This window comes from Otolemur garnettii, unplaced genomic scaffold (assembly GCF_000181295.1).
Source record: "Otolemur garnettii isolate 467f Iridium unplaced genomic scaffold, OtoGar3 scaffold00013, whole genome shotgun sequence".
Taxonomy (NCBI): Eukaryota; Metazoa; Chordata; class Mammalia; order Primates; family Galagidae; genus Otolemur; species Otolemur garnettii.
The window spans coordinates 20,124,863-20,152,696 of record NW_003852408.1 but is presented as its reverse complement, the minus strand read 5'-3'; the positions used below and the strand labels follow the sequence as shown (position 1 = coordinate 20,152,696).

Sequence of the window (27,834 nt, the reverse complement as noted above, 5' to 3'; positions counted from 1 at the left end):
CCTGCCATCTACCTTCTTGAAGTCATAAAACTGCCTTGACTACTTTTACTATATAACATGATTTTTCATCAGCTTTGTTTAATGTACTATAAAATAAAACCCTCATCAGGAAATTGAACAAAATTTTGCTTGGATTAAAATACCAAGTATTGTCTAAACCTAAACCCAATGAAAATCCCTAACCCCATGAAAAGGAGAAATGAACACCTCACCTCTGTTTCCAGGAATCTCCTCAAGGCTCTTTTCTTCTTGATACTCTTCCTTCTGACATAAACTGCAAACGTCAGACCCACAATGACCAGGATGAAGAGCCCTCCAATGACCCCGGCCGCAATCAGTGGAGTTCTGCCAACCAGAAGGAAAAAGAAAAGTATGAAGACGGAGAAGTGGCAAGACAGCTGGACGAGACAGTATCCACCTTTTACCAATCTACTCAGATAACAGCAAATACCACACGCTGGGGCTCTACCAAACACTTCCTACAGTAAAATCTATAGCACTGTTTCTTTCCTTTTCCTTTTCTAAAAATAATAAACCATGCACGTACAACTAGTCTCTGGTATGAGCAGCCACGACATGCCATTTGAGAAAGAAAATGTAAAGCTTGGTAACCAAAGGAAGAGCGTGTGCCGAGGAGTTGGTATGGAAGCATTTAAAATTCTTTAAATTTTACTCTCGTCTTTGAAATGCAAAATCCACGTGAATGATACCGTGGTGTATAATTTTATCTTCAGCGTTTTCTCTAAGGTGGACTTTCACAACAGTGGCACTATTGACATTGAGGACTGGATCCCAGCTTGTTGTGGGGCAGTGTCCCATGCATTTTAGATGCTCAGCAGCACCCCCAGTCTCCATCTGCGAAATGCCAGCAGCACCCCATCCTCCAGCCATGGCAATGTCTTCAGACATTGTCAAAGATCCATCAACTTCACCCCAGTTGAGAACCACTGCTCTGAAGTAAAAATGAACAGTCTGGACACATGTGAACCCCACACCTGCAATAGAGGGTGATAACGGAAGAACTGTTATTGCCCAAAGGGCTATTTGAAACTCATGAGGCAACTCGGATAGGATAAAGGGCAGGAGAAAGATAAGGAATTGGGTCAGACAGGTTCAGGATTTCAGAGTGAGGATTACAGGAGTAAATATTATTATCAAAAGTGTGTCTAAGCATTGTATTCCCATAAAAGAAGTTTGCACATTAGATACTACATAAAAAGATATAAACAGTACCAAAAATTTTTAATTTCTTAGTATAGTATAGATAATTTTAATTTCTTAGTATAGATTAGAACAGTATCTATGAGGTTGCAGTGATCAGAACACTGAAATAAATTAAATTCTTTTACCATAGCAAATAACCTCAAGCATGCAAGTGTTACCTTACAAATATTTGACCATGATGCCATGATTGATATTAAAACTAAAAAATAGTTCCCCATATGATCATACTTTCTATAAGGAAGCATTTTATATATAACAGTAGTGGGTCTATTTTAGAAGAATTTATTCTATATGGCTACATTCTTCTAGAAAAAAATATTTTATTTTACAATATAAACATCTGCTCAAAGATAGATCAGAAATAATGACAGGGGGTGATCCTAAATAAGATCTTGAAATTTTAAACAGCTCTTGAAAATAATCTGTATAATTTCTACCATGAATGAAGTCATGTCTTTTAAAGATTGGGACTGTTATACTGTCATCCAAAACTGCAGAAAAATTTAAAAGGGAAGTTCATCCTAAAGGTTGTTTCCCAACAGTTCAACATACTAAAGCATACTGAAATGTTGCTATAATATAACTAGATTTTTCTAAATGGGATTTTTCTAAATACATAAAAGTCTATGCTGAGAAAATTAAACCATAGTATGGACATGAACTCAACATAGTGATACATTTTCATTTGGGTAATATCATATCTTTGAGTATGCCAGTTAAATATATATTTTAGAAAATATTTTAGGTTTTCAATCCAGGGCATAATTTTCAGCTCAAATGCCTAATAAATCACTGTTATAGAGAGGACTGTATTTTTGTTTTCTCAGTGCAACTTTTTACTACAAAGAATTTATGTACAATTGAGAGTAGTGTCTGTTTTTTTAACTGCGTATTGTAAACAAACTCTAACCTTTCTCTGCTTATTTATATTTCAAAATAATAGATATGTATCTGTGAAAAGAAGTCAATATAAACTAAAACATGTACTCTATTTTGGTTTAGGTTATTTGAGACAGTTTCACTTTATTTATTTATTGAGACAGAGTCTCACTTTGTTATATATTTATTTATTTATTTATTGGAGACAGTCTTACTTTGTTGCCCTGAGTAGAGTACCTTGACATCATAGTTTATAGCAACCTCATACCTCAGAGATCCTCATACCTCAGCCTCCTCCCAAGTAGCTAGGACTACAGGTGCACCGCCACAATGCCTGGCTAGTTTTTAGCGATAGAGGTCTCGCTCTTGCTCAGGCTAGTTTTGAACTCCTGAGTTCAAGCAATCCACTGGCTTCAGCCTTCCACAGTGCTGGATTATAGGCATGAGCTATCACTCCCTGGCTCTATTTTAGTTTTTGCTTGCTTATTTATTTAAGAACTTCCAATAGAGCAAAATAAGAACTCTTTTCATCTTATTTCAGTGGAGATCAATTGCCACATCATTACTACTTTAGGTGGGTTTAGTGGTCAAAATAAAACATTCAAAACCTCGAGAGACAGTATTTCCGTTTTACTAGTCACCATTTACTTGCATGTTTTTCCACAGCAATTCCTTTGTAGGATTTGCATTATTCTACTCTTTTCTTTTCTTTCCATTCCTCAGGAATGTAAGAGGTACAAAGAGCCTGAAAGAAATAAAGAACTACAATTTCTGCACCTAAAAGTCATACCTTATCCCTGGTGGCTAGTGGTTAAACATTTTTTTTTTTAAATCACAAATTTTTTTTTTTTTTTTTTGAGACAGAGTCTCACTATGTTGCCCTTGGTAGAGTGCTGTGGTGTCACAGCTCATAGCAACCTCAAACTCTTGGGCTTAAGCAATTCTTGGGCCTCAGCCTCCCAAGTAGCTAGGATGACAGGCACCCGCCACAATGCCCAGCTATTTTTTGCTGCAGTTTGGCCGGGGCCGGGTTGGAACCCACCAGCCTCGGGACATGGGGCTGGTGCCCTAGTCACTGAGCCATAGGCACTGCCCACACATTAATGTTTGGTTGAACATTTTTAGAGGCCAAATTCTACATATTCCCACAGATATACTTTTGAAAAAAGAAATCATTAACCACAAAGGAGCAATGAGTGAAACTGAGAAGGGGGAACATTCTATAAGACAATTTTCAGGTTCTTTTTACAAAGTGCATGCCATGAAGAAAGGTGCTGGCGTAGACTAAGACACAACGGGATGCACAGTGCAATCCTGGATCCAGTCCTGGTTTGGACAAAGCATCTATAAAGTCTTTTTTGGAGATAACTTGATAAATCTAAATATGAATTTGGCATTAGATGTGATGAAAATTTGCTGCCATAGGAAGACATGGACCATAAACTGAGAAGAATTTTACAAAACAGTAGAATCACAATAAGAAAAAAATATGTTTACTACAATACCAAATAGTAGTTGTCTGAGTGGCATGATTTGGTGCTGGGGCTCTTATTTTTGGATTTGCTAATGTGTATTTTCTTATTTTTATAATGCATTTATATTTCTTTTGAAATAAAAGTCTGTTAAAAATATATTAAAAATTATTTTTTAAAAGTTTAGCTTTGTTAATGGTCTTGTTTTCCTTTCTCTTGAATGTTTATTTTGTATGTTTTCAATTAAGATTGAATTTTGTTATTCCCTGCTCACTTTTGCAATCTAAGTACTTCTGCAGATAATCTCTATTCATTATAGATAGTTTAATGTGCATAATAAATTCAATTTCCATCATGTTTCTTCTAATATTATACTCCATAAAACAAAGATAATCTGAAAAATTAATACAATTTATACATTTGCTACTCCTCCCAATTTTGATAATTCCCAGGTATGTGTGTTTGTTGGTGCAGGATAGATGTATATATTTTTTTTCTTGAGAGTTAATGCTTAGCTTCTTACGATGATCCTTTGGATAAAAAGGACATAGGTACTTAAGTTGCTTCTTCAATTTGCCATATATCTCACTCAGGTCTAATGTTGGCTACTGCTAACCAAGTTATTTCTGAGAGCGTTTTCCTCTTACATGCAAATCAGAGAGGAGGCTTAGATTGGACACTATGGAGATCAGAAGTATCAAACACTAAGAGACCCAAAATACTCTATAATCCCTGATCTCTCACGAGACTATTGTTTATTATTATTGTCTTTTGTCTATTGTTAAAAATGACTCAGATCTGACTCAGCACCCGTAGCACAGTGGTTAAGGTGCTGGCCACATACACCAAAGTTGGCAGTTTTGAATCCGGTCTGGGCCAGCCAAACAACAATGACAACTGGTGCCTATAGTGCCAGATACTTGGGAGGTTGAGGCAAGAGAATTGTGTAAGCCCAAGAGTTTGAGGTTGCTGTGAGCTGTGACATCACAGTACTCTACCCAGGGCAACATAGTGAGACTCTGTCGCAAAAAAATAAAAAATAAATAAATAAATAAATGTCTTAGATCCCCTAAAGTATAAATTTGAAATGCCAAGTCCAAACATTTGGCTGAAAAGGATGTGAACATTTAATAGTTTACCTTATTCTGTGATTCGAAAACGGTATAATGAAATGCATATTCTCCCTCTCTTAAGAACCTAGGATCATAGGAATTCTGAATCACAAACCAATTCTGCTAATTTATTTAAATGCATATGATATGGCTTTCATAACTTCATTTAGAAGTTCAGAGACAACATGATATATATTATTGCTTTGAATACAATTAGCTTATAAAAGAGCAGTGTCTTCCAAAACTATACTACTCGTATAAAAAGACACATCTTTATTATTCAGTCCTAAATTTGAATCCTACTATTTTACTCAATGGAGAATATAAAGTGCGAGAAGATTCGTAAAACTTTATTTATTTAAAGGGCCAAATATTTTCTTTGTGGATCTGTTTCCTTTCAGATATCGGATCACAAAAAGTGTAGTAAAGTCCATATAATGTATGATTAAATGTTTCTTGGAATTATTTGGCTATGTTCTTCCTACTTAATGTTAAGGGGCTGGCTATCATTTTAAAAGGAAGAGAAATATTTTCTTTAAAAGTAGTAAAACTCGTATTTTGAACAATATAGCATTTGAAAAGACTACTACTAATTCTGTGAGTTTTTTAATAGGTGACACAAGTTCATCAATAAAGTTTATTAGTTTGTAATCTAGTTTTACTTTTCTTCTTTTTTTTTTTTTTGGACTACAGAACAGTTTTGAATCAAAGACAAAGGAAGCAATTTGTAGTACTCTAACATACTAATGTACGATCTGCAATTAACAGTATTGACTTTAAATCAGAGAGTTTCGCTTTTAGAATCTCATAAGTTAAACTAAATAATTTCAAGTCAGGTCTTTTAGGATTTTTCTCAGCAAACATAGAGCTGTTTCACTGCTTATTTATGGGCACCAGAGGTTAAACAGAAATTTTGGGTACGTGTCTTTAATTTCATACCTGGTATAAACAAACAAAAACAACAGCCTAGTGGGATGAATTTAAGAGGGCATTTTTGCATCAGAAACTATGTATGTCTCAAAAAATGGTAAAATGGTGTCCCTAATATTATAGTGGTACATTGTGGTACAAAGACACTTTGGAGTCAGACCAATCTAAATTATAATTATATGTCTACATTTGCTTTTAACTGGTTTTAAGTAGTGTACCTACCAAATAGTATGACTAAAATACAGATAAATACATTTTCACCTAAGCTTATAAAAAATCAACATAGCAGGACACGATATAATCTTTTTTATATTAATGATATATGATGAATTTACCTCTAGATCCTGCCTAGTACTAAATATCTCAAATCTTAGATGAATTAATCCCCCATTTTGACCATGAGAGTCTCGGTTTACATCAGTCTAAGTATCAATAGTACCCCCATTTACTCTCAAAGTTCCCCTATGTGAGCAATATATCCCATTTTTAGCCCAGTCTAAGGGAACCTGGGATGCCTGAATCAACAAGGTTTTTTATCTATATAAATGTTGTGTGTCTATGTGTGTCTGTGTCTGTATATAGTGATACCTAGGAATCCAAATGTAATCCATTCCAGAACTCCTATCGAGTTCCAAATATTTGAGTTCCAAGACAATTTTTTACCCTTCAAAAAACAGAAAATGGATTAATCCATTTCTGGGTCCCATGAACTCAAATGTTCATAAAGATTTTAATATTAAATACATTGGATTTTAAGGTGAAATATTAACACATCATAATATTTGAATAAAAATGCAAGTCATTAAAATTAAAAATATAAAAACCTAAAAATGTAAAGGCCTGTTTCATCACCACTAAACACTCGGTAGAAACATCCCCCTCACTGTTCACAAAGTCCGTAAACTTCTTTATGAACCGTCTGCTGCTTCTGAGTGAGAACTGGCGGCCTCTCCTTGCATAACCACATTCTGGATCCCAGTCCTTTTCTTGAATTTCTCCAGCCACCCCCTACTGGTTTTAAACTTCTCATTTTCAGCACTAGTATCAGGCCAGCTTTTCACTAAATCATCACGGAGGACCTTGGCTTTCTCACAAATGATCATCTCAGAAATCGCCTCACCAGCCAGCTGCTTTTCATTAATCCAAACTCAGAGGAGTTTTCCCACCTCCTTCATACTTTCCAGTCTCCTAGAGGTCAGTGTCATAACCCCTTTCGTCACAGCAGCTGCTTTGATAGCTGTCTCATTTTTTCAAAATGGTAGGAACAGTTGATTTAGGCTTCCTGTAGGTAGTAGGGAGATCAGCCACACGTGTACTGCTTTCATGTTTAGCAAGAACATCTTTCTAAATGTCAACTGTAACTCTAACAGCTTTCCTCTTACTCGTACTTTTCTCACTACACTTTTTAGGACCCATGGTGAATACACTTACTTGTTATTATATATATTAAAAAAACCACACAAAACAGGCCCCAAAGTGTAAAATTAGCAGCAAAAATCACACGCGATGCTTTCACTACAGCTTCAGACAACACACTGAATGACAGAGTGTATGGGTGGCCCAAGAACTGGGGAAACGTGTGCACAAAAATACACCAACAAGGTGCTGGGCATTTGGATTCCAAAGCAGTGTTTGGATTTTGGGCAAAATTTGCTCAGGTTTTTCCTTCGGATTCCAAGTTGTTCTGGGGCATTTGGATTCCAGGGGCAATACTCTGTATACACACACACACACACACACACACACACACACGTTGGACATAAAGTTCATGTGCAATTTAAAATAGTTTAACATAGCAAATTCACATGAACTTTATGGACACCCTGTATATATACTTACATGTACATACTCAGGTAGGAATATGACTTAGTATTACTTCCAGCAAGTTTTTACTTTTAGGGAAGGTAAAATAGTGACTGTCTCTCTCATCAACGTCCATGTAACTTAAATGGGTATTTGATTAGCCAGGGTCAAATGCGATGCTTCTCTGTAAACTTAGATTTTCTTTTAAAAATATAACTAGGGAACACTGGTTTTCTTCCTGTATCCTAACTTTCATGTGAAAGTCTTACAGTGGTCACAGAAGCAAGCATGAGTCCATCAGGAACCAGAGGTTAAATGCCTGCTCAGGGGTGCCTTCTGTGTACTTTCTCTTGCTATAGGAAAAACGAAGTTGATTGAAAACCTATTGCTCTTTCTTAAAAGAGAATTCTTGGAATCCAATCATAACTGCCAATTGAGAAAAGGAACACAACTTTGAAGAGAACACTTTCAGTATTTTATCATTTACATAACCAGTTTAAACACAACCCAAGCTCTACCTCAATAAAAGAACACAACATTTGTCTGCTGTCAGGTACAGGTGGGTTTTTATAGCACGCAGAGTACCACTAGCAATCCACTCATTTTCAATAGGAAATAATCCAATAAAAATGAAAATGTCAGACTTTTTAACCTCATTTAGAAATCATCTCCTTTCATAGGAGTAAGCCACTGTTTATTTGGCCCTATGTATTAATTACCCTGTCGGGGTCCTGCCCCAGGAGCAGGGTCCACCAAGACCTGTGGAACTGGCGCGACCCACTGAAGAAATACAAAGTTAGGAACAATGATAAAGAAAGAGACACAAGACGCAGAACAGAATTTTCAAAGGTGGGAGCTCAAGGGACCACCGCCCATTTGTGGGTTCTGGCGAGTGGCCCCAAGTCTCTGTTCTGCTCAGTTTTATTCAAATTTCTTTGTAAGCTGAGGGAGGGAACAAAGGTACCAGCAGTTTCTCTGAGTGAGCATATCAGCTCCTACTGTTATTACTATTAACTTTAAGGATTTGACCAGTTTTGAGAAATCTGAAACTTGAGCCTTTTGTGGGGGAAGCCTCCTGTCTGGAGTCACACACACAGATTCCTAGGGAGGTGCTAAACTCTGCTAGTTCACTGTGGAGTAAAACACCACTGGCGTTAATCTCCCCTGAGGAATCACTGGGAGAGAGGCATTTTCCTCTCAACACCACCACAGAGGATTTTCCTCTGCAATGAGGGATATAAGCCCTCCTGCCCATATCTCAGGGAGCTATTCCCTTGGTCTCTGCCCCAGCCAAATGCAAATCTCCACAATGGGTTTCTGCTTTGCCTGTCAAATGGGCATGAAATGACTTAGAAGATGTATCTTTTCTAGGACTTGTCATAGTCTCTTCTAAAGCCATTATTTTCCTCAGAGTGTCCACAGACTCAGCAGGGGTATTTGTGTAAGCTGTATCCCCAATGGGGAAGAGTTTCAGGAAAGGCCGGAAACCTGTTCAGATAAGAAATTTAGCAATGGCTGGCTTAAAGGCAAACTAGCTGACTTTTCTTTGTTCTGACTCCCTCAGCTTTTGAATTTTCCCTTTTTCTGGGGGTGCCCTCTCCTGCCAAGAATGGGGTCTTTGGTCCCCATTCTGCCTGCACTACCCTTAAATGTAAATGATTTGGATAGATTTTGGACTTTCCATTCTAATCATTCCCAATAGTTATATATTTTATAATTAAAAATTTCTTTTCACAAACATTATATAATTTCATAATAACGATGTACCACAAATTTTATAAGTCCCATATTAAATATATGAAAATAGACTAAGAATTTTAAGATAACCCAGATAAGGTCACACCAAACAGTAAACATTTTATGTACTTGAATTTTAAGTCCATTAAATTTGCAGCTAGATGATATTTTATCTCTTTCTAAAGATGATATGTTAGAATTGTTTTTTTAGAGTACACAAATATTCACCAGGTTTTTCTTCAATATGTATGTTTAATATTAGAAAATAGAAAATGAACATAAATGTAGTGAGGGTTTTTCACAGATACTTTGGTTTTATATTTAGTTATATCATACTATCTTAATTCTCCTTGGACTATCATTTCATCTGTATTACAGTATTCATTGAGGTTTAAGTTTATTAAACAGTTTATATCCTTAGGTATAAAGTTCATAAGTGAAATTTTTCTTCCATTAGCAGCATTTTGTTTTCTCAGTGAAGAAAACGAGCAAAGATAATTTTTTTTTTTTTTTGCTTCAAACATTGGATTTCCTTTAAGAAAGGCAAAGACGAGCAGCATCTATCATTACAGTGTCTCCTGCACTGCTAATCTGCTTAGTCCTCACCCAAACAGTTCATATTTGTAGTCAGACACCTTGAAACCCTGGGAAACATTGAAATTCCCCAGAAGACATTTTAAGGGTTACTGCCTAGGGCAAGGAGAGCTACATTAACAGAGTTCTTTGTCTTTTGCAAATTGTGCTTATTCCGACCCAGAATTTCCCCTGCTCTCTAAATATGACACATCTTTTCTTTTTGAACAAATGAAAGTCATCTGGGTCAGACTCTAAGATAGACATCAGTTGACAGTTATAGTTTTTACTTGATGAGACCTAGGCAATTCTAGTGTGTTTCTTTCCTTTGATTATGGTTCAGATTCTTCTCTTACATTTTACATACGACTAAAAGTGTAAGTGCTGAAGCAATTGAACCACAACATATTTTCCCTCTTCCTTGGTGAACGGGAATATTTTTGGCTTGTCTTCATGTGTTAAACTTTTTGTCCAATATTTTTGCAATACATGAAATGTCACATTTCATTCCATCGTATGGTGTTACAAAAGTATATAAATGGAGATATTTCTGTTAATTGAAAAAGATTAAACATAGCTATTCTGAAAGAGGCCACTTCCTTTTTTAAAATAATTTGAAAATTTCCGTAGGAATAACCTTTACGTTTCAGACATAAAGTAGTTAATCAGTTAAGCAGTCCCTCGATTTTATTACCACCTCTGTGACCCGATTCATTTCATTTTGCTGGTATTTACAAGAGTGTCTCTCTTCAAAGCCATGTGTCCCTTTTATACACTCCCGGACCAAACTTGATTTAGATGTTATAATTCTCTCTGGGATCCTTTTCTATTTCTAAGTAAATTATAATCCCTGTGAGGTTAGGGATGATCATTTCTGTTTCTTTTATTTTTTTATTTTTTGGCTCTATCACTCTTATTGATAATATTCTTTAAGAAGATTCTCAATTACTATTATAAATAAATAAAATATTTTGTGGAACATTTTAGGTGATACTATAATACTGAAAAATTAATTCCCCAACTTGATGTGACTTTTGGTATTTGGAACAATTGTGGAAGTACAATTGTGAAAATACATTCTTTGTATTTATCTTTTAAATAGTTTTCAGGCACGTTCTCCCTTCGCTCCCATTCTTCTGCTTCTTAAATCAATTCTCAACTTATTTTTAGTCTCTGTTTCTCTGCGAGGTTACTCCTTATCAACAACATCGATATTTTCCTTTTGCCAAATTAAATAGTAACAGTAATTTCTTAGAGCTCATCTTAATCCAGAAAGGAGCATTTTAATGAGCCATCGTTTTCCCTTAGTTCCATCATATCACTTTCTCCAACTTCTCCTCTATCTCCTCAGTCCTTTTAGTCATTTTTGCTACTTTCTCCATGTTTCTCTAACCTCTAAATCGAGGCGGGCCCAAGAACTCAATCACTGAATTTGTTTTATATCTCTGCTTACACTTACTCCACGGTTATGATGTATCATCCGTCTCTTCACCCATGTAATGATAAACAAGTGTAGGCCAAGCTTAAAGATAAAATAATGGTATTGTTTTTTATTTTCATGAGTTCAAATATAAGTCTTCTAAGTGCCAGAATTGTGTTACAGACATCTTTATATTTTTCATAGCCTAGTTTATTGTCTCATGATAAAAATGCACTAAATAAATATTATATGAATGCATAAATGATTGACTTCTATAAATGTTTGCATACCTAAAATCACCTTTAGAAAGCACTTAAATTCTACAACAATTTCAGAGCTTCCTACGCATTTTTAAACTTAAGGAAAGCATAACCCCAAAATATCTTTAATGAAAAGAAAATAGGAAGAGTTATTTATGTAATGTTTCTCTGAGCTGCAGCTAATACATGTTTAAGATTTGCTTGCCTGGGAGCTTTGGTTCATGCCTGTAGTCCCAGCACTCTACAAGGCCAAGGCAGGTGCATTGCTTGAACTCAGGAGTGTGAGACCAACCTGAGCAAGAGCAAAAAGCTAGCTGGGCATTTTGGCAGGCTCCTGTAGTCTCAGCTACTTAGGAGGCTGAGGCAAGAGGATAGCTTAAACTCATCAGTTTGAAGTTACTGTGAGCTATGATGCCACAGCACTCTACCTAGGGTGACAAGAGACTCTCCTCAAAAAATAATTATTTATTTCTTATTTCATAATAACTAGGAAATAAATTTCTCTTAAAAGCAATGAAACTAATCCTCAAACTGTTATTTTGTTTGCTTGTTATAGTTTAGTTTATCCCTCAGCCCTACCACATATTCAAAGTCCCAGTAGACTAACCAAATAATCACCCCTAGTCCTCTGCTCCTAATAAGTTCCAATCAGCAATTTTTTTAAATGTTAAGTAGTAACTTCTCCAGTTTCTCTGCAGCTTGGTGTGGACACACAACACATATCTGTTCAATGAAATGCAAGTAAATGCTGGCTAGAGTAATTCTGAGAAAGGACAGGCAGAACTGATGGAGCCTGTGTCTCTACTTCTGACCTGTGGCTGCCATCACAACAGCAAGATCAATAAAGTGACCAATTCTGGTCTGATGTTACTGATCCAAGGAGCCTATAGCAACACTAGCCCACTTCTAGACTTCTGTTATGAAATAGAATAACATAAAACAATGTATTTGATGAAACCACTCATATCAACTCTTCACTTAACTGAAACAAGGTCCTAACTGAAAAAGTAATTGTATCCAGATTTTCCACTTTTCCCTTGAGATAATCTCAAATGCAGAGGATTGGATTTTTAAAAGCAAAAACTGAAACCAGTGGCCCTCCCCTTTCTAGAGAACACTACCTTGGAGCTTCTTTCATGTCTGGGTCACCGTCACTTTCTCTGGGCCATGGAGTGGGCTTGACCAACATCAGTTTTTACTGAGCACATACATGTACTGGAGAGGACACAGGCGGGAAGGGAACAGGGAGGAAACTACACTTTGACAAGTTCACCCAGAGTAGGAGCTTCTACAGCTTCCTTAGAGATGCAGTTTCTGAATTGAGGAATTAAAAAATATTGTAATAGATGTATGATAACTGTCATCCATTTTCAAATAGTGATAAATTTCAAAAGTAGTAAAATATTTCCCTAACTTACACATGGGAAGCAAATATGTACCGGGAGGTTAATGAAGAGAACTCAGAGAGACAGGACTCTGCGTTAGCAACTAATCTGGCAAAACACAGATATCCAGTTTTCTAACTTCTTCATCTACAATAGATTGGAAGTAAACCAAGGACAAAAATAAAGGTGAGGCTGTTTCTGTCTATTAATTTAGCTACTCCATAGAGGACTTGGAGAAAAGACAAACCAACCCTCCTTGACAAAGGCTTTTGGTCATTGCACCACCCTGTAAATAATGTTTTTAACATAGAATGAATTACTTTCTGTATTCTAAGGGGAGGTTTATTGTGACTTAATTCACAAACACACATCTTAAAGCATCTAATAACAATGTTTAGTAATGTAACTCCTTTTTAAACTTATATAAACACCCAACCCTTAATTAGAACACATTTCTAATTATGGGGAAACCCATTTTTTTTCCCAAAAGCAATTGCCTAGACAATGTTATGATTCTGCAGATGCTCTGAATACAGATTTACAGCCTCCAGATAATGTAAAAGAAAAAAAAAATCGAACCTAAGCCAATTTAAACAACATTGAAATAATATAATACCAAGACAACTTTATACTTTGCCTGAAACCATTTCATTTACATGCAAAAGAAATCATTACTACTAAGCAAAAAACCCACATCTACATGAAACATTCTCTTTCTAGCTGGAATATTAATTTTTCAATCTGTTCTTTGTCTATTTTCATTATTAAAATTATGAAATTATGTATATTATTAACATTCAGCCATATGTGATGCTAAGTATTGTTTGCGGACATCCAGGAGAGGATGTTTTAAAATTTCTTTGTTTTGTAAATGTCCATTAAGGAAATAATCTAGGAGCAATATAGAGTACATAAAATATTTCTTTTTAAATTTCCTGAAGGAAGCATATCAATAAACTTTTTCTTCTCAGTCTTTTAACTTTTCCAATTACATATCTTTATTTTTCCATTAGAGATATTATCTATCCAACATGCTTATCTTTACTTATACAATTTGGGATTACACAAAAATTTCAGGTTTTTGGGCTGGGCACTGTGGCTCACACCTGTAATCCTAGCACTCTGGGAGGGTGAGGTGGGTGGTATGGCTGAATTCACAGGTTCAAGGCTAGCCAGAACAAGAGTGAGACCTCATCTCTAAAAACAGCTGGGAGTTGTGGCAGGCACCTGTAGTCCCAGCTACTCGGGACTACAAGAGTAACTTGAGGCAAGAGAGATACTTAGAATTGTTTGAATCAAAGAATCTGAGGTTGCTGTGAGCTATGATGCCACAGCACTCTACTGAGGGTGACGAAGTGAGACTCTGTCTCAAAAACAAAAATCAGTTTTTTTTAGAGAAAATAGAGTTAGCAATTAATAGGTCCTAACTTTACCCTCAGGCACTGAGTTAGTTGTTTGAGAATACAATCCTCTATTTCTGGATACTTCAGGATCACTATCTATCTATCTGTCTATATTAGTGTTTAGCTATTTACATGTAGCTATATATGTGTTTAGCTATATATATATGTGTGTGTGTTTAGCTATTTACAAATAGCCAATAACAAAAAACCAGTAAAGAGAACACCACTGTAAACATATGATGGTGTAAAATGGGCACCTTCCTATTAGATTCATGCCAGTTATCCTTCATCATCAATTAATGATATCTGCAGGCACTTTAAAGAGAGTGAGAAAGAGAGAGAGAGAAAAAGTACTTCCAAGTAATTGAGGCTTAGTATTTTACAAAAGAATTACTCATTTCCATGACATACTAAGTTATTCTATAATTTTTACTTATCAATCATCCCCAAACTAGATAGGGTCAAGGTCATTCTGTGAGTTGTTGTAATATTAAAGATACATATGTGTATAGCTGGCCATCTAAGTTGACTTAAAACCAGCTAATGAATCAAGAAACTTTGAAAGACAACAGATTAAATTTCTTTAACCATCTTGTCTTCCCTATAATAAAATTACAGATACCATAAAGGAAACTATGAACTCATTAGATGAAATTTATAAATCATGCCGTCTTTGGCAACTTTTGGTGAAAATATGGCAGCCATGCTTTGCTGGGACTCATCTAATTTTCTATGTAATAAAAGAAAATGTTGTACTATGAAATTATATACAGTAAAACCTCCATAGTTCACCACCTTCCTCATGTACTACCTCCTTAAGTTGACCTATTTTTCATAGACTGGACATGCACCACATAAACAGATCAGTACAGTAGGCCTAGTTCCTTAGGTTGACCACCTCTGTATGTTGACTAGTTTGTTATATTTCACTGGGTGGTCAACTTACAGAGGCTGTACTGTATTTTACAATGAGATTATCATTCAAATGTTTTTTAACTTATATTGTAACTTCTATCATTTTTAATATTTCCTACTTGACTTTTCAAATAATTAGCAAATTTGAATAATAAAATTGAATATTTTCTGTGTATTTTAATCAATCCCTAGCCAAACATGTTTTTTGTAAAGCCAGACATACACACATATGTTATTTATTTTATGATTTTTAAAGGCATAGAACTAGAAATAGCTTATCTTTTAATAGGAGATTTGTGATGGATTGATAGTAAAGAATACCAAGCATTCATAAGAAGGAGTTTTACTTATTAATCTAGAAGGCTATCATTGAAGTACCACTAGGTGAGCAAAGCAGGTTTCTGAGTAACTCTGTAACAAAAACTCTTATTATCCTAGATACATGTTATTAATAAAAATTAATATCCTATATGCATATTAATAATGTATGAAAGAACTGACATAATGACATACACTTATCCACTGAGCATGTATTTCTTTCATAATTTTTATTTTATTTTATAACATATTAATAAAATAACTAACCTAAAGTAAAGCAGGAAAATTTTTAAAAAATAGAAAAAGAAATAGGTAAAATATGGCTAGTGAGCTTTAACCATCAGAATAATTAATTCTATGTTTACTTGCCTTGGATTTAAGAGAAAGGCATATGGGACAAACTGATAAGGCAGAAACCTTTGCTTGAAGATAAGTTTAGTCACATGGGTACTATTAGAAGCCAAAGAATTTGTAGGAGACTTTCTGTCATCATTTCTTAATTGAGAGGATAATAAAAACTGAAATAGGAAAAATATTTCATGATGTATTGATTTACTAATTTTCTGTAATTGTACAATCACACAATTGCTGATGTTTGACGTAATGATGTAATTTGGGGTAATTATTATATGCCAGCATTTTGCAATTAACTCTACAGGTATTGAAATCTGTTAATTTCTCAGGCTGCATGCAGGATGCTGTTAGATTATGATTATGAATTTAACAGTCTTCTAATTTAATGAGTCCAGAGTCACTGAAAGCAACCTGTAATTTCCCTCACAAAAATAAAATAGGGTGACCTTCAAGTTGGATATATGTAAAGCAACACATTGCAAATTATTAATGATTTGTGAATTAATCTCAGAATGCTTTAAATGCAAACATTAGCAAAGTTTATATTTACATTTAATTTTCGGACCATCCTTCCCTTCAAACACGTCTTACACGTCCCATGGCCCCTCCTCTTTGGCAAGATGACTTCATGCACAACTTCAAAGAGAATTTAGAACATTAAACAAAAACTCCCTCAGGCTTTGTACACAAAAGCCATATGTCTATCTGCATCTCTCCGGACCCCATATTCTTTCCTAATAAATGGTGAAGGAAGGGGGTCTTTTCTTCTCTAAGGCTAATACTTTCATATTTCTTGGCCTGCTAATCCTTAATTAACAAGATAATCTCTTCTCTCTCCTGTACCTCCAAACTTTCACACTCTGTAAGAGCTTCCAAATGACTCAAATTTTACCCATGTTCAAAATATCTTTCTATTGATATTATTTCCTCTCCAACTATTTCCCTATCTCCTTGCTACCACATCTAAATCTTACAAAAGCTATCAATACTGGGAAAAGTTCCATATCCGTATGTTAAATTTCCCATTTCGCATCACTTGCATGTGACCAAGTCATCACAAATTTAATACATGTAAGACTCAACTTAGGAGGAGTAATTTAGTACACCTTCACTAGAACAAACTGAATTAATGTTGCCCTTATTCATCTAATTTTATAAGTCAGAAAACTAGGAAAAATTATTGACAGATTCCTATCCTAATTTCTTCATGTCCAGGTAATCATTAATTCTGATCATCAATTCTCTCCAACTCTCCCACTTCTCTCCACTCATCCAAATTCCTAACTTCCCAGTTCCCTACTATTCACTTCCAATGGGTTCAGCCACCAATTCACATTGATTGTGCAAAATACCTACTTTCAGACTAAAACCCCTCCTTTATTTCTACCTAATCTGGTACCTTTACTTCAATAACTTTTATGCTATTGGAATTTTTAGATGTCGACCATATTGTGTTTTCACTCTACATTAGCTCCCCCTATATGCCAACTTCCTTCATTATTCAATTAATTCTTATGATTCTTTACTATAATTTACACTATATAGCAGCTATCCTAACTCATTTGCCTCTATGTCCTCTTATCTGGCAAAACACAAATTTCCAAGTACCCATGTATGTCTACATTTAAGCAACCATACTATAGATGAATAAAGCACAGGATTTACCGAGAGCACTTTAATTTATGTCTACATACCTCCAGTGGACCCTCAACACTGCCTAGCTGTAGCATTGTGCTTCTTGGATGGTGTCTCTCTATCTTCAAGGGACTACTTTAAACCTTTCCTTTCTTTGAATATCTAATATCACCTCCCCAACTGTAGTCTAAAATGATGACTTCATTTCATGTTTCATTTAAAAAGAATACATAGTAAATTTGCAATCTTCTCGCCATCAAATTCAGTATCTACTTGCATCTTTACCTATCTTAGGAGAATCACTTTTTACCTCAGTAACCAGAGCCAAATGATATACAATCTAGTAGTCATACTCTGCTCCTTAAATTTGTCAGTACAGCTGATCGATTTTGCTCAGTCCCACAAATCCTACTAAGATGCTGAGGACCTTCCAGAGCTCAGCACAACATTGTCTTTTATTTTACTTTGGTGACATGAAATTTGAATCTTTACTCAAATCTTAGATATGGGACTCTGGAGATGGTTGCATTTACAGAATTAGTCGACGGGCTGGCGGAAGCTGTTCTCAAATGGAACCACGCCTTCCTCCCCCCCCCAAATATGTAGAATTTATAAATAAATTCCACTTTTAAAATGTGTGCCTTAGTTTTTTCATGATTTCTCTCATATATTTAGAATTTTAAGAAAAGTCTGATCTATTTAGAATATTAAAAAATTTGCACTATGTTCTAATTATAGGAGCACATGCTTAGATTATAGAAAGTTTATTTATAGAATAAACTATCCCGTGTGAGTACAGTATTATAAAATTCTGAATCTCTCTTTTTTTTAGTATTATAAAATTCTATGTTAGAGGTAGGCTTAGTAGGCAAAAGTTAGAACTAAGGGATAGATAATGAGAGAAGTTGTTTAAGTAGGTTATAAAATATTCAATTATCCTCATCCTAGGAATAACTCTTCACTGTTTCTAGTATTTGGGGACCAACCTGGTAGCCAGAGGAAATGTGGTCTCTAGAACCAGACATGCCTGAGCTCAAACCTGTGCTCTAAAAATAGCTAACAGATTTTTTTTTTTTATATTATTAAATTACTCGGAGCCTGTTTCCTCCTTTTGTAAATGGCAATAATGATAACTATTATATGCTTATCATCATAATTAAATGTGATAGTCTGATTTTTTTTTTCCCCAAGAGACAGTCTTGCTCTGACACCCACGCTGGAGTACAGTGATGTGAACACGACTCACTGTAACCTGGAACTCTAGGGGTCAAGGGATCCGCCCACCTCAGCCTCTTAAGTAGCTGGGACTACAGGAGCATGGCACCACACCTGAGTCTGATTTTTGAAAAGCAGCAAAAAACATGTTCCTAGATAAATATAAGATTTTGAAAAAAGCATCTCTACAGTGAGAAAGAAATAAAATTGGTGTTTTGGTTTTCCCCTGGTTTTTTTCTTTCCTGTATGTAGAACAATTCATCTATCCACTGTGGGACGTGAACTTGGAATTTGAACTTTCGGACTTGGGGTCCAGAAGTTCAATAAAGTAGCTTTGGAAATAAATTTTGCTTTTTTCATTTCAGAAAAAGAGTATTTTTCCCCCTCAATGAGTAAACTTTTTATGGTAAAAGGTTTTTTTCTTTTGTAGTTTTATTTTGACTCTACTGAAAGTAAATATAGGTATTCCATAAATGATTCAAGCATATGGGATGCTTTACTCTGAGCAGCAGAACAGAATGCTACAACAGTTACAATGGCGATTGAAAGTTTATTAGAGGTGGGCTTCCCTTCCCTTCTCATTCATTCTTTTGTACTGACTTATTGAGAAATCATATGAAATTATGCCACTTTTGGTGTGAGAGTGGATATGGCAGAAAATGAAATCACTGTGAGGAAATTTTGTTGGTAAATCAAAGTATTCCCCGTTAATTAGCTCCTGCCTATAAACAGGGCATAGAAAAAGAATCGCATGTTTACAAAAGAATGATTAGTTAGGGAATGTGCTGAGGTAATAGGAAAAAGCATGAAGAAAGCAATTTGAGTTAATATCTACACATCATTTTATGTGACCGTATCACAGAAGGGGTCCCAGTTAATTAGATTCCTTTAGTTAAATAGAAAATGTAAAAGAAAAAAAAAAGATACTTAAGGTCTAATACTCAAATTATGTGAAGAGATAATTTTGAACATTTTCTGAACACATGTCAGCCACAGAAGCAAAAACTTAAGAAATCTTTTTGCTTAAGTATTGTTCATTTGTGAAATTCACCAATTGACACAATATTTTAATTAAAATATTGAGAATAAAACACAGTTTTAAAAGAGTTTGCACAATCTAATCCTACTTATTTGAGTAATTTTCAACTTTAAAAGTAAGTGATACTGGGAATTACAAATGAAGACTTAAATTATCATACTCTTGCAGAAATTTTTATATGATCTGTGTGTACATACAGAGGTATAAGAATATGCAGAGGGTTCAGGCAAAAGTAATTTTTTTTCCTGTCTGACTCATCCCATCTATAATTTATTGAAAATAAACACCCTTCTGTAAACACGGCAAAGTATTTCTTCCACTCTTCTTATTGTATATAAAACTATTATCATAGTTGAATATTCCTTTAAAGTTTCCCAATGACGGGGCTACAGCAGTGTTGTACGACAGATATATAACACAAGATAACTAAGCCATTTAGTAAATTCTAGTAAACATATTTAATAAGATAAAACTAATTATAATATTTTATTGATCAATATATCCATATTCTTAATATTTAACAATTTGGGAAACTATTAATGAGATATTTTACAGTCCCTTTTTTACATTATGTTTTTGAAAATCACACTTTTTGCAATTTTAGAGAACCTTTTTTTTTTTTTTTTTTTGAGACAGAGTCTCACTTTGTTACCCTCCGTAAAGTGCTACGGTATAGTAGCTCACAGCAACCTCAAACTTAGGAGGTTCTTAAGTGATTAAGAATCACTTCTTAAATGATTCTTTTGCCTCAGGGGCTTAAGTGATTCTTAAGTGATTCTTTAGCCTCAGCCTCCCAGGTAGCTGGGACTACTGGCATCCACCACAATGCCTAGCTATTTTTAGGACAAGGTCTCACTCTGGCTCAGGCTGATTTTGAACCTGTAAGCTCAGGCAATCCACCGGCCTTGGCCTCCCAATTGCTGGGATTACAGGCATGAGCCACTGCACTTGGCCTTCAACAAAAGTGCTCAATGACCATTGTATAATATGGTAAGACTAGGCATATGTGGTTTCCATATTGTACAGGGCACATCTAGAGTAATCTTAGGGAAGACTCATTATCTAATGACTTAAAGATCATAAATTTGGTGTTAACCTGGGGCACCTTCATCAGAATTATATCACTAAGGTAATGTGGACATAGAGACTTTACCTTATGCTATATAAATGTATGAAAGATACTCTATGTCTAAGATAATGCCCTACTGCTTACATCAGGATGTTTGGAGGCAAGACTGGAATGTACAATCTGGAGACAGTATGATGAATTTATCTCTTAGACATAATGGCTACTCTTGTATAGCAATGTTGTGTGAGATACAGAAAATAATTAAGTTCCCTGGACAACAACAACAACAAAAATCAAAAAACAAGAGGTACCACTGCAAATGTTATATGCTGAAGTCACTATGGTGGGCATGTCATAGGCAGAAATTGAAGATGGCCCCAAGATCATAGGCGCTAGCCTGTATATACATCTTTTCCTACTGATTCAGTCGAACACTAAGCTGAGGACTGAGGTGAAGGAATGGACAGATGAAATTAAGTTCCCAAATCATTTGACTTTAAGATAGAAAGACAACCTGGCCCAACTTAATCACACGAGCCTTCAAATCTGAGTCAGATTAGAGAGATAAAAATTAAGAGAGTCAAAGAATGAGAAGGATCTGAAGCAGTGATCATTGGCTTTGAAGCTGTGTGTGTGGGGTCATGACAAAGAATGAGCATGGCCACAAGGATCTGAGTACAGAGTAGGCAGAAAATCAGCAATAAATTGGCAATCTCAGTCCTAAAATTTCAAATAACTTGATTCTGCCAGTAGTCTGAATGAACTTGGTAGAGAACTTCAAGTTCTAGATGAGAACATGGCCCAGACAGCACTTTGATTGCAGCCCAATGAAACACTAAGGATCCAGTTATACCGGACTGTACTTTTACATTTAGAACTATATTTTATTGTGTTTTTTAAACTGCTAACTTTGTGGCAATTTATTCCACAAGAACAGAGAACTTGCACAGCAATTGAATGTCCCTTCACTTTTCCCGATCATAAGGTTTTTAAGAAATTAGCACCATTTTAGCTGTTACATATATAATCTATGTCAATATTTCGTATTCCAAACTAGGCTTGGGGCCAAACAATGACAGCATAGATACTAATTCACTACTTCACCCTGTGGAAGTTTTCTTTAATACATCTATGGGTAAATAAATATTGTGTCCTTCCCCTCTGTCCCGAAGAGAACTGAAATCATTTTATTCACACATTAAGCATACTTTGAATAAGTCAACACCTGGAGGAGGTAGGTATACATGTTTGAAGATATGCACTATATTTGGTAAACCTAATCATTTTATAGCATATTGATTACAAGTCATTCAATGGCACTGCCATGATGACAAAGCATTACATTAGCCCTCAATGCTTTACTGGTAACTTCTGCATCAGTTAGGGGGCCAACTAAAATTTTTTCAGTTGCCATTTTTTTACCTACATATATAATTTAACATATTTACTTCTTAGTCATTTGGAAAGTATATGGTATTTCCTCTTTATTAGAGATTTTCTTGATTATTTTGCCATTTCTGCTACTTTTCTCCTTCTTTGATATACTGCCAAATATATTTTTGTATAGCCCATGTACAGAAATGTTTGCAAAGGGCTTGTATGTCTTCATCCTAATGATGAACACATGTCTCTAGTTACACCTTATAAGAAAAGAACGCCAGCAGTTGAGTCTTGGAATAACACATACAAAGCACTTTTAAAACTCTAAATGTCTATCTAGGAGGTAAGGCTTCAGAAATATCTACCACTTTTTGCTTTTACTTCTAATAATAGATGTGAAATTATCAGTAGTTTAATTTCTATGATTTCAAGTATTTTGAGATAATAGGCTATATAGGCAAACTTAACAACTTTAAAGATCATATATTAATAATTATAAAATTTAATTTCAATGCCATAAAAATATGTTCTTGGGAAAGAAGGTAAGTTAAGCATTCAAAATAGTTCACCCATTACATTTTTTGCTTTGACCCTAAACTAGGATAACCAACATCTCTCCAATTGAATAATGCCATCTTTACATGTCCTATCATAGCCATGAAGACAAAGCTCTTGAAAACTTTGACTTGCAATCCTAAGGGTGGATTCTTCTCCACCCTTTTTTGAATCTTTTGAATTCTTCTCCACCCAAGTTTGAATATGATATTAATATTTCTAGGATCAATATATGAGCATTTTGCTTTTAGTGTAAAAGCCACTCATGCAAGCTTGTAATTTGTTACTGCCCTTGAACTACATGAACAGTAATTAACAAAAACTTAGCAGAGATGGTCTACTTTTTTCTTGTAATTTCCTGATAATTGCATATTTTGAGGGTGGGAAGTGTGGGATAAACTGGAAAAGAAGAGATTCACATATTCTCTTTCACCTCTTCAAATTCTCTCTAATTCAGAAGTAAATTTAATATGTGGAATATGGTGGACTGAGGATAGACTGATAATAAAAAGGCTGTGTACTTTTATTTATGGGGCTTAGGGATCATAATACAACTGCCAGTCAACTGAGGTAACCATCTAAGGGCGATTCTGACCATTTGATTTGGACAAAAGTTATGAACTAAGTTCCTTGGGGGCAAAACAAAGAAAAAAATCACTTGCTTGAGAAAGAGGCGCCAGGAATATCACATCATCTCTCTCATATATCACATGGGTTATGCTGCTAAAGTTGCATAACCGTTATGTGACCTCTTAGGTAATAACCATTATAGAGTAAAAGTGTGACACCAGCAGTAAAATGTGACAAGAATATAAAACGTTTCAAATTGCTGCCCGTGTGAGATTTAGAGAATTAAACTGAGTTCAATTACTTCATTTAATACTGTGAAGCACTTCAAGTAGTTAACATTGAGCAAATAGCCAGATCAAAACACTTGATCAGATAGCTACTAGTTTTCATAATTTCTCTCCCAAACTTAAAAAGAACTGCTAGTCATTTTACATTTTGTACAGCTAACTAACATAAATGATTTGCCAATAGAGCCTTTATTTATTGAGATTAGCATATTTAGGCTCTTTAAAAATAACAGTTTAGGATCGAAAAAAACTTCAGATATATTTCTGACAAATAATCTAAAACAGAAAAGAATCCTAACATTTCCTATATGAAAACAATATGTGCAAGCTAGAATAAATAATGTACAAAGAATAAGACAAATCCTTCTGAACATATTCTCATAGAATTTTTGACGGAAAGAGAAACTATCAAAAGCATTATTTTTAAGGCATTTAATTCAGATAAGAAAAGTAGGGAGAGGTTCTAAAATATCAAGTATTGTTTCATTAGCAATAACATAGCCAGGGAACTAAAGGTAAAAAAAAAAAAAAAAATTCTATTCTATCCTATCCAATCTTTCTGGAAGAAATTCCAGCAGCAGCCTGTAAGGTAAATGGAGTGTGGAAAACCAATTCACAAATCACAGGCTTGGGAAAGAATAACATTGCTTAGAAAATGAAAGTCGATCAAGATTGGAAACATTTCACCTGTTTTCATTTAAATCTTCCATCTTTTTTCCTGCTGGTTTAGGAGACAGAATACAGCGTAATGGGGCAGTAGGGAGTAGGAACTCCACATATTTTTAAATGGCCACATTGACTTGCTCTAGCAATTTTCTGTGACTAAAAGAGAATGAGGCATTTGGATCATCTTCTAGTGGAAATATGGTATATGAAACTCAAATCAATTATTTTCAATTGTGTTTTTGTCCTCTCATTATGTAAAATTCACTTTAATCTATTGGCAGAGCGTTATATGGTGAAATTTAAAGGGAGTTTTCAGTGAAACGTACAGCCATCCCCTCCGAGAGAGGTAAGCATTTACCACAATATTAAGGACCAAGAAAAAGAGGTACTTGTTACCCGCCCTTCTCACCCACTTTGTGTCAAAATGTTCCATGGATATAAACACTTTTCTAAAACATCCAGGCTAAATCCTATCCTTCATGTAAACTTCAAATTGCCTTATAAACACCTCTGACAAGTCAATTAATTCTGACAAGTCAGTACGATTGAAAAATAGAATCATGTTGCTTTATATTTAAGTTCAAAACATGTGTTAAAGATCCCAATAGTTCTCTGAAAGCAACGATAGGCTATCTGCTACCAATTTTCTTTGAAATCATTGTGCTCAGAAGGATACAAAATTCAAATGCTTAAACCCTCAGAAATTTTGGTATCTCAGTTCCATAAGGATGACTTACTGTATTTATTCTCTGCTAATATGTAAATTTCTACTTTCATGAGTATTTCAGAGATGACTATGCCAATATTTCAATGAGAGTAATATCTACTATCCACAAACATATACAGGATGGCTCATGGGAATGTTCTCATTTCACTCCCATACCAGTCTTACGAGGCATAAGAATTCTCAGTGTAAACATTATGATTATCATGTCCATTTTACAGATAAGAAACATGGTAGAACCAATATTTAAACTCAGGCATTCACAGTCACGAACACTTGCTCTGTACGATGGGCTACAGGCAGTGTTTCTAGGGAATGACAATCTAATAATGACTATATTATCTATAAACAATAGCAGGTGATGGTCACCTATTTATGACAAGGCTAATCTGAATTAGGCAGTTTAGTCAGAGTACTAGAAGGTATGAAAGATTGAAAATTACAATAATGCTTTTGTATAAATGTTGAAAATATTAATTCAATAATAAGATACACTATGATTTTGCATCATATAATCTCAGTTAGAAACATTAAAAACCACGAGTGATCTGTCTTCATCATTTTAAACTTTTCTCTGTCTCTAAATACCAGCCGATGATTTACAGCCATCAGTACCAATGCCCCTCGTTATGATTGAGAGTCTCAAGGTAAAGCGAGAGAATTTCCCTCTCTTTCTTTAAGGAGCTCATCAAGAGGCCTGGAGGTACATAGGAAAGCTCGCTGGATGACCACAGAGACTTGTCTCCTCTCTCTGAGAGACATGTTCTCCCAGTCCCAAGGTTTGAGAATTCTTGACACATAGAGAATAAATAATAACATTATTATTCTATGAGCGAAACACTGTTCTATGAACCAAACGCTCTTCTAAGGACATCTTCCATCTTTACAATCAATTTATGAATACAGTTATATTCCCATTTTATACACAAAGAAGGTGAACTTAATAAATAAATTTACCCACGGTCTCATTTCAAAACATGACAGCCTGGCTTTGAACTCAGAAAATCTGATTCCAAAGACAGCACACTTCACCATACTATTCTAACTAGTCCATTGGAATGATTATAAGAAAATTATTAAAACAAACATGAAAAATCTTCTTCAAAGTGATAGTGTAGTGACTTGACTAAGATCTTAAGGGGAAAAGTATTTCACAAATATAGGAACAGCCCAATATGAATCTTGGCTTATAAAATCGCACTTTAGGCCTTGAACTTTCTCATTCATTCTCTCTCCACCACCTCTCATTTTTTCACAATTTTAACCTTACTCTAAACAACTACATTAGCTTGTCTTGATTTCACCCAGTGTCAAAGTGCCACTGCTGTATAAATCCATTAAATCTAGCACATACTTCTTTTACTTCTTTTATAATTTAGTTTCTCTATTTTTTTCATTAAAAATACTTTATTAATTTAGTTATCTATTTCATTAAAAACATTTTATTAAGATGGAATATCACTTATATGACTATTGAAAAACATTTAAATACAATAAAATACGAATTAAGAAATTAAGTCTACATTCAGTGACATAGGTGAATCTCATAAATATATTTAGCAAAAGAAGCCAGGTGCACAGAATAGAAACTTTATGACTTATTGTTTGAATTATTATTAGTTTTTAATTTAGAGACAGAGTCTTGCAATGTTGCCCAGGTTGAAGTGCAATGGCAATCACCTTGAACTCCTAGGCTCAAGTGATCCTCCAACCTCAAACTCCTGAGTATCTGGGACTACAGGAGGCAACACCATGTCTAACTAATTTTTTTTTCCTTTTTAGTTTATGTAGAGATGGGGTCTTACTATGTTGTCCAGGCTTGTCTCAAATTCCTGGCCTTCATCATTTTCCCACCTTGGCCTTCCAAAGTGCTGGGATTACAGGCACGAGCCTCCAGAGCTCATGGCATATGACTAAATTTATGTAAACTTAAACGCCAGGCAACCTGTCTTTGGTGTTAACATTTAGGACAGTAATTCTCATTGGAAGGGCATACAGTGAGGCTTTTGCTCTTCTGTTAACATTTTGTTTCTTGATCTGGCTAATGGTTACACAAATGTTTCATTCTGGGAAATTCACTAAGCTTTACACAATTATGTTTTGGGTACCTTTACACTATGTATATTTTAATACAAAAGCTTACTTCAGAAGGCAATACTTCATCCAAATTCTCATTTTGGTAATTATACTTAACACTACTTTCTCTCTTCCAAAAGAATGCAACTGTATGTTTCACAAGGAAAGTTAATGATATTTCACATTACATTTTAAAGTTACTTTGCTATGTAGGAAATGTTTTAGAAGATGTTTGAAAAGTCAGGTTTATTGAGGTATAATTTTTACATTATTTATTTCAGAGTATTACAGGGATATACGCATTTTATTTATACAATTTGCATTTTTACATTTAAGTCAATGCTGTAAGTGTGCCCTTCACTCACCCTCAACCCATAATATTAGGTTGTCATTTATACACAGTAACACGTATACTTTTATAATTTTTGATAAGGACGTGCATTTGTGCAGCCTCTGACAATCAAGACAGAATCATTTCATGAGTCCTTCTAAATCTCTCTTGCCCTTCTGTAGCCAAATTCATCCCCCAACCTCCAGCCTCTGGCAACACGGATTTTTTAGACTCTATAGTTCTGCCTTTTCAGAATGCTATATGAATAGAATGGTAGAGTAGATAGTCCATTGCATCTGGCTTCTTTCATTTAGGGCAATATATTTAAGATCCATCTACGTTGCTGGTACATGAGCAACATGAGCAGCTTGTTCTTTTTCATTGCTCAGTAGCGTAACAATGCATTTAGATGCCACCATGGAAGGACATTTCAGTGCTTTCTAGCTTCTGGTGATTATGATCAAAGCCACTATAAACAGTAGCGCAGAGGTTTTGTGCAAAA

At 35.0% G+C, this 27,834-nt stretch overlaps 1 protein-coding gene across 1 annotated transcript in view; it reads right to left on the bottom strand.

The window, feature by feature from the left end:
• ERBB4 (erb-b2 receptor tyrosine kinase 4) overlaps positions 1–27,834 on the bottom strand; it is a gene marked incomplete at its 5' end in the record, with an annotated part of 720,994 nt that overhangs the window by 228,847 nt on the left and 464,313 nt on the right. Inside the window, one exon of the mRNA XM_023510372.1 lies at positions 213–345. Within this exon, the coding sequence (XP_023366140.1) occupies positions 213–345 (133 nt within the window). The remainder of the gene's footprint in view (positions 1–212; positions 346–27,834) is intronic.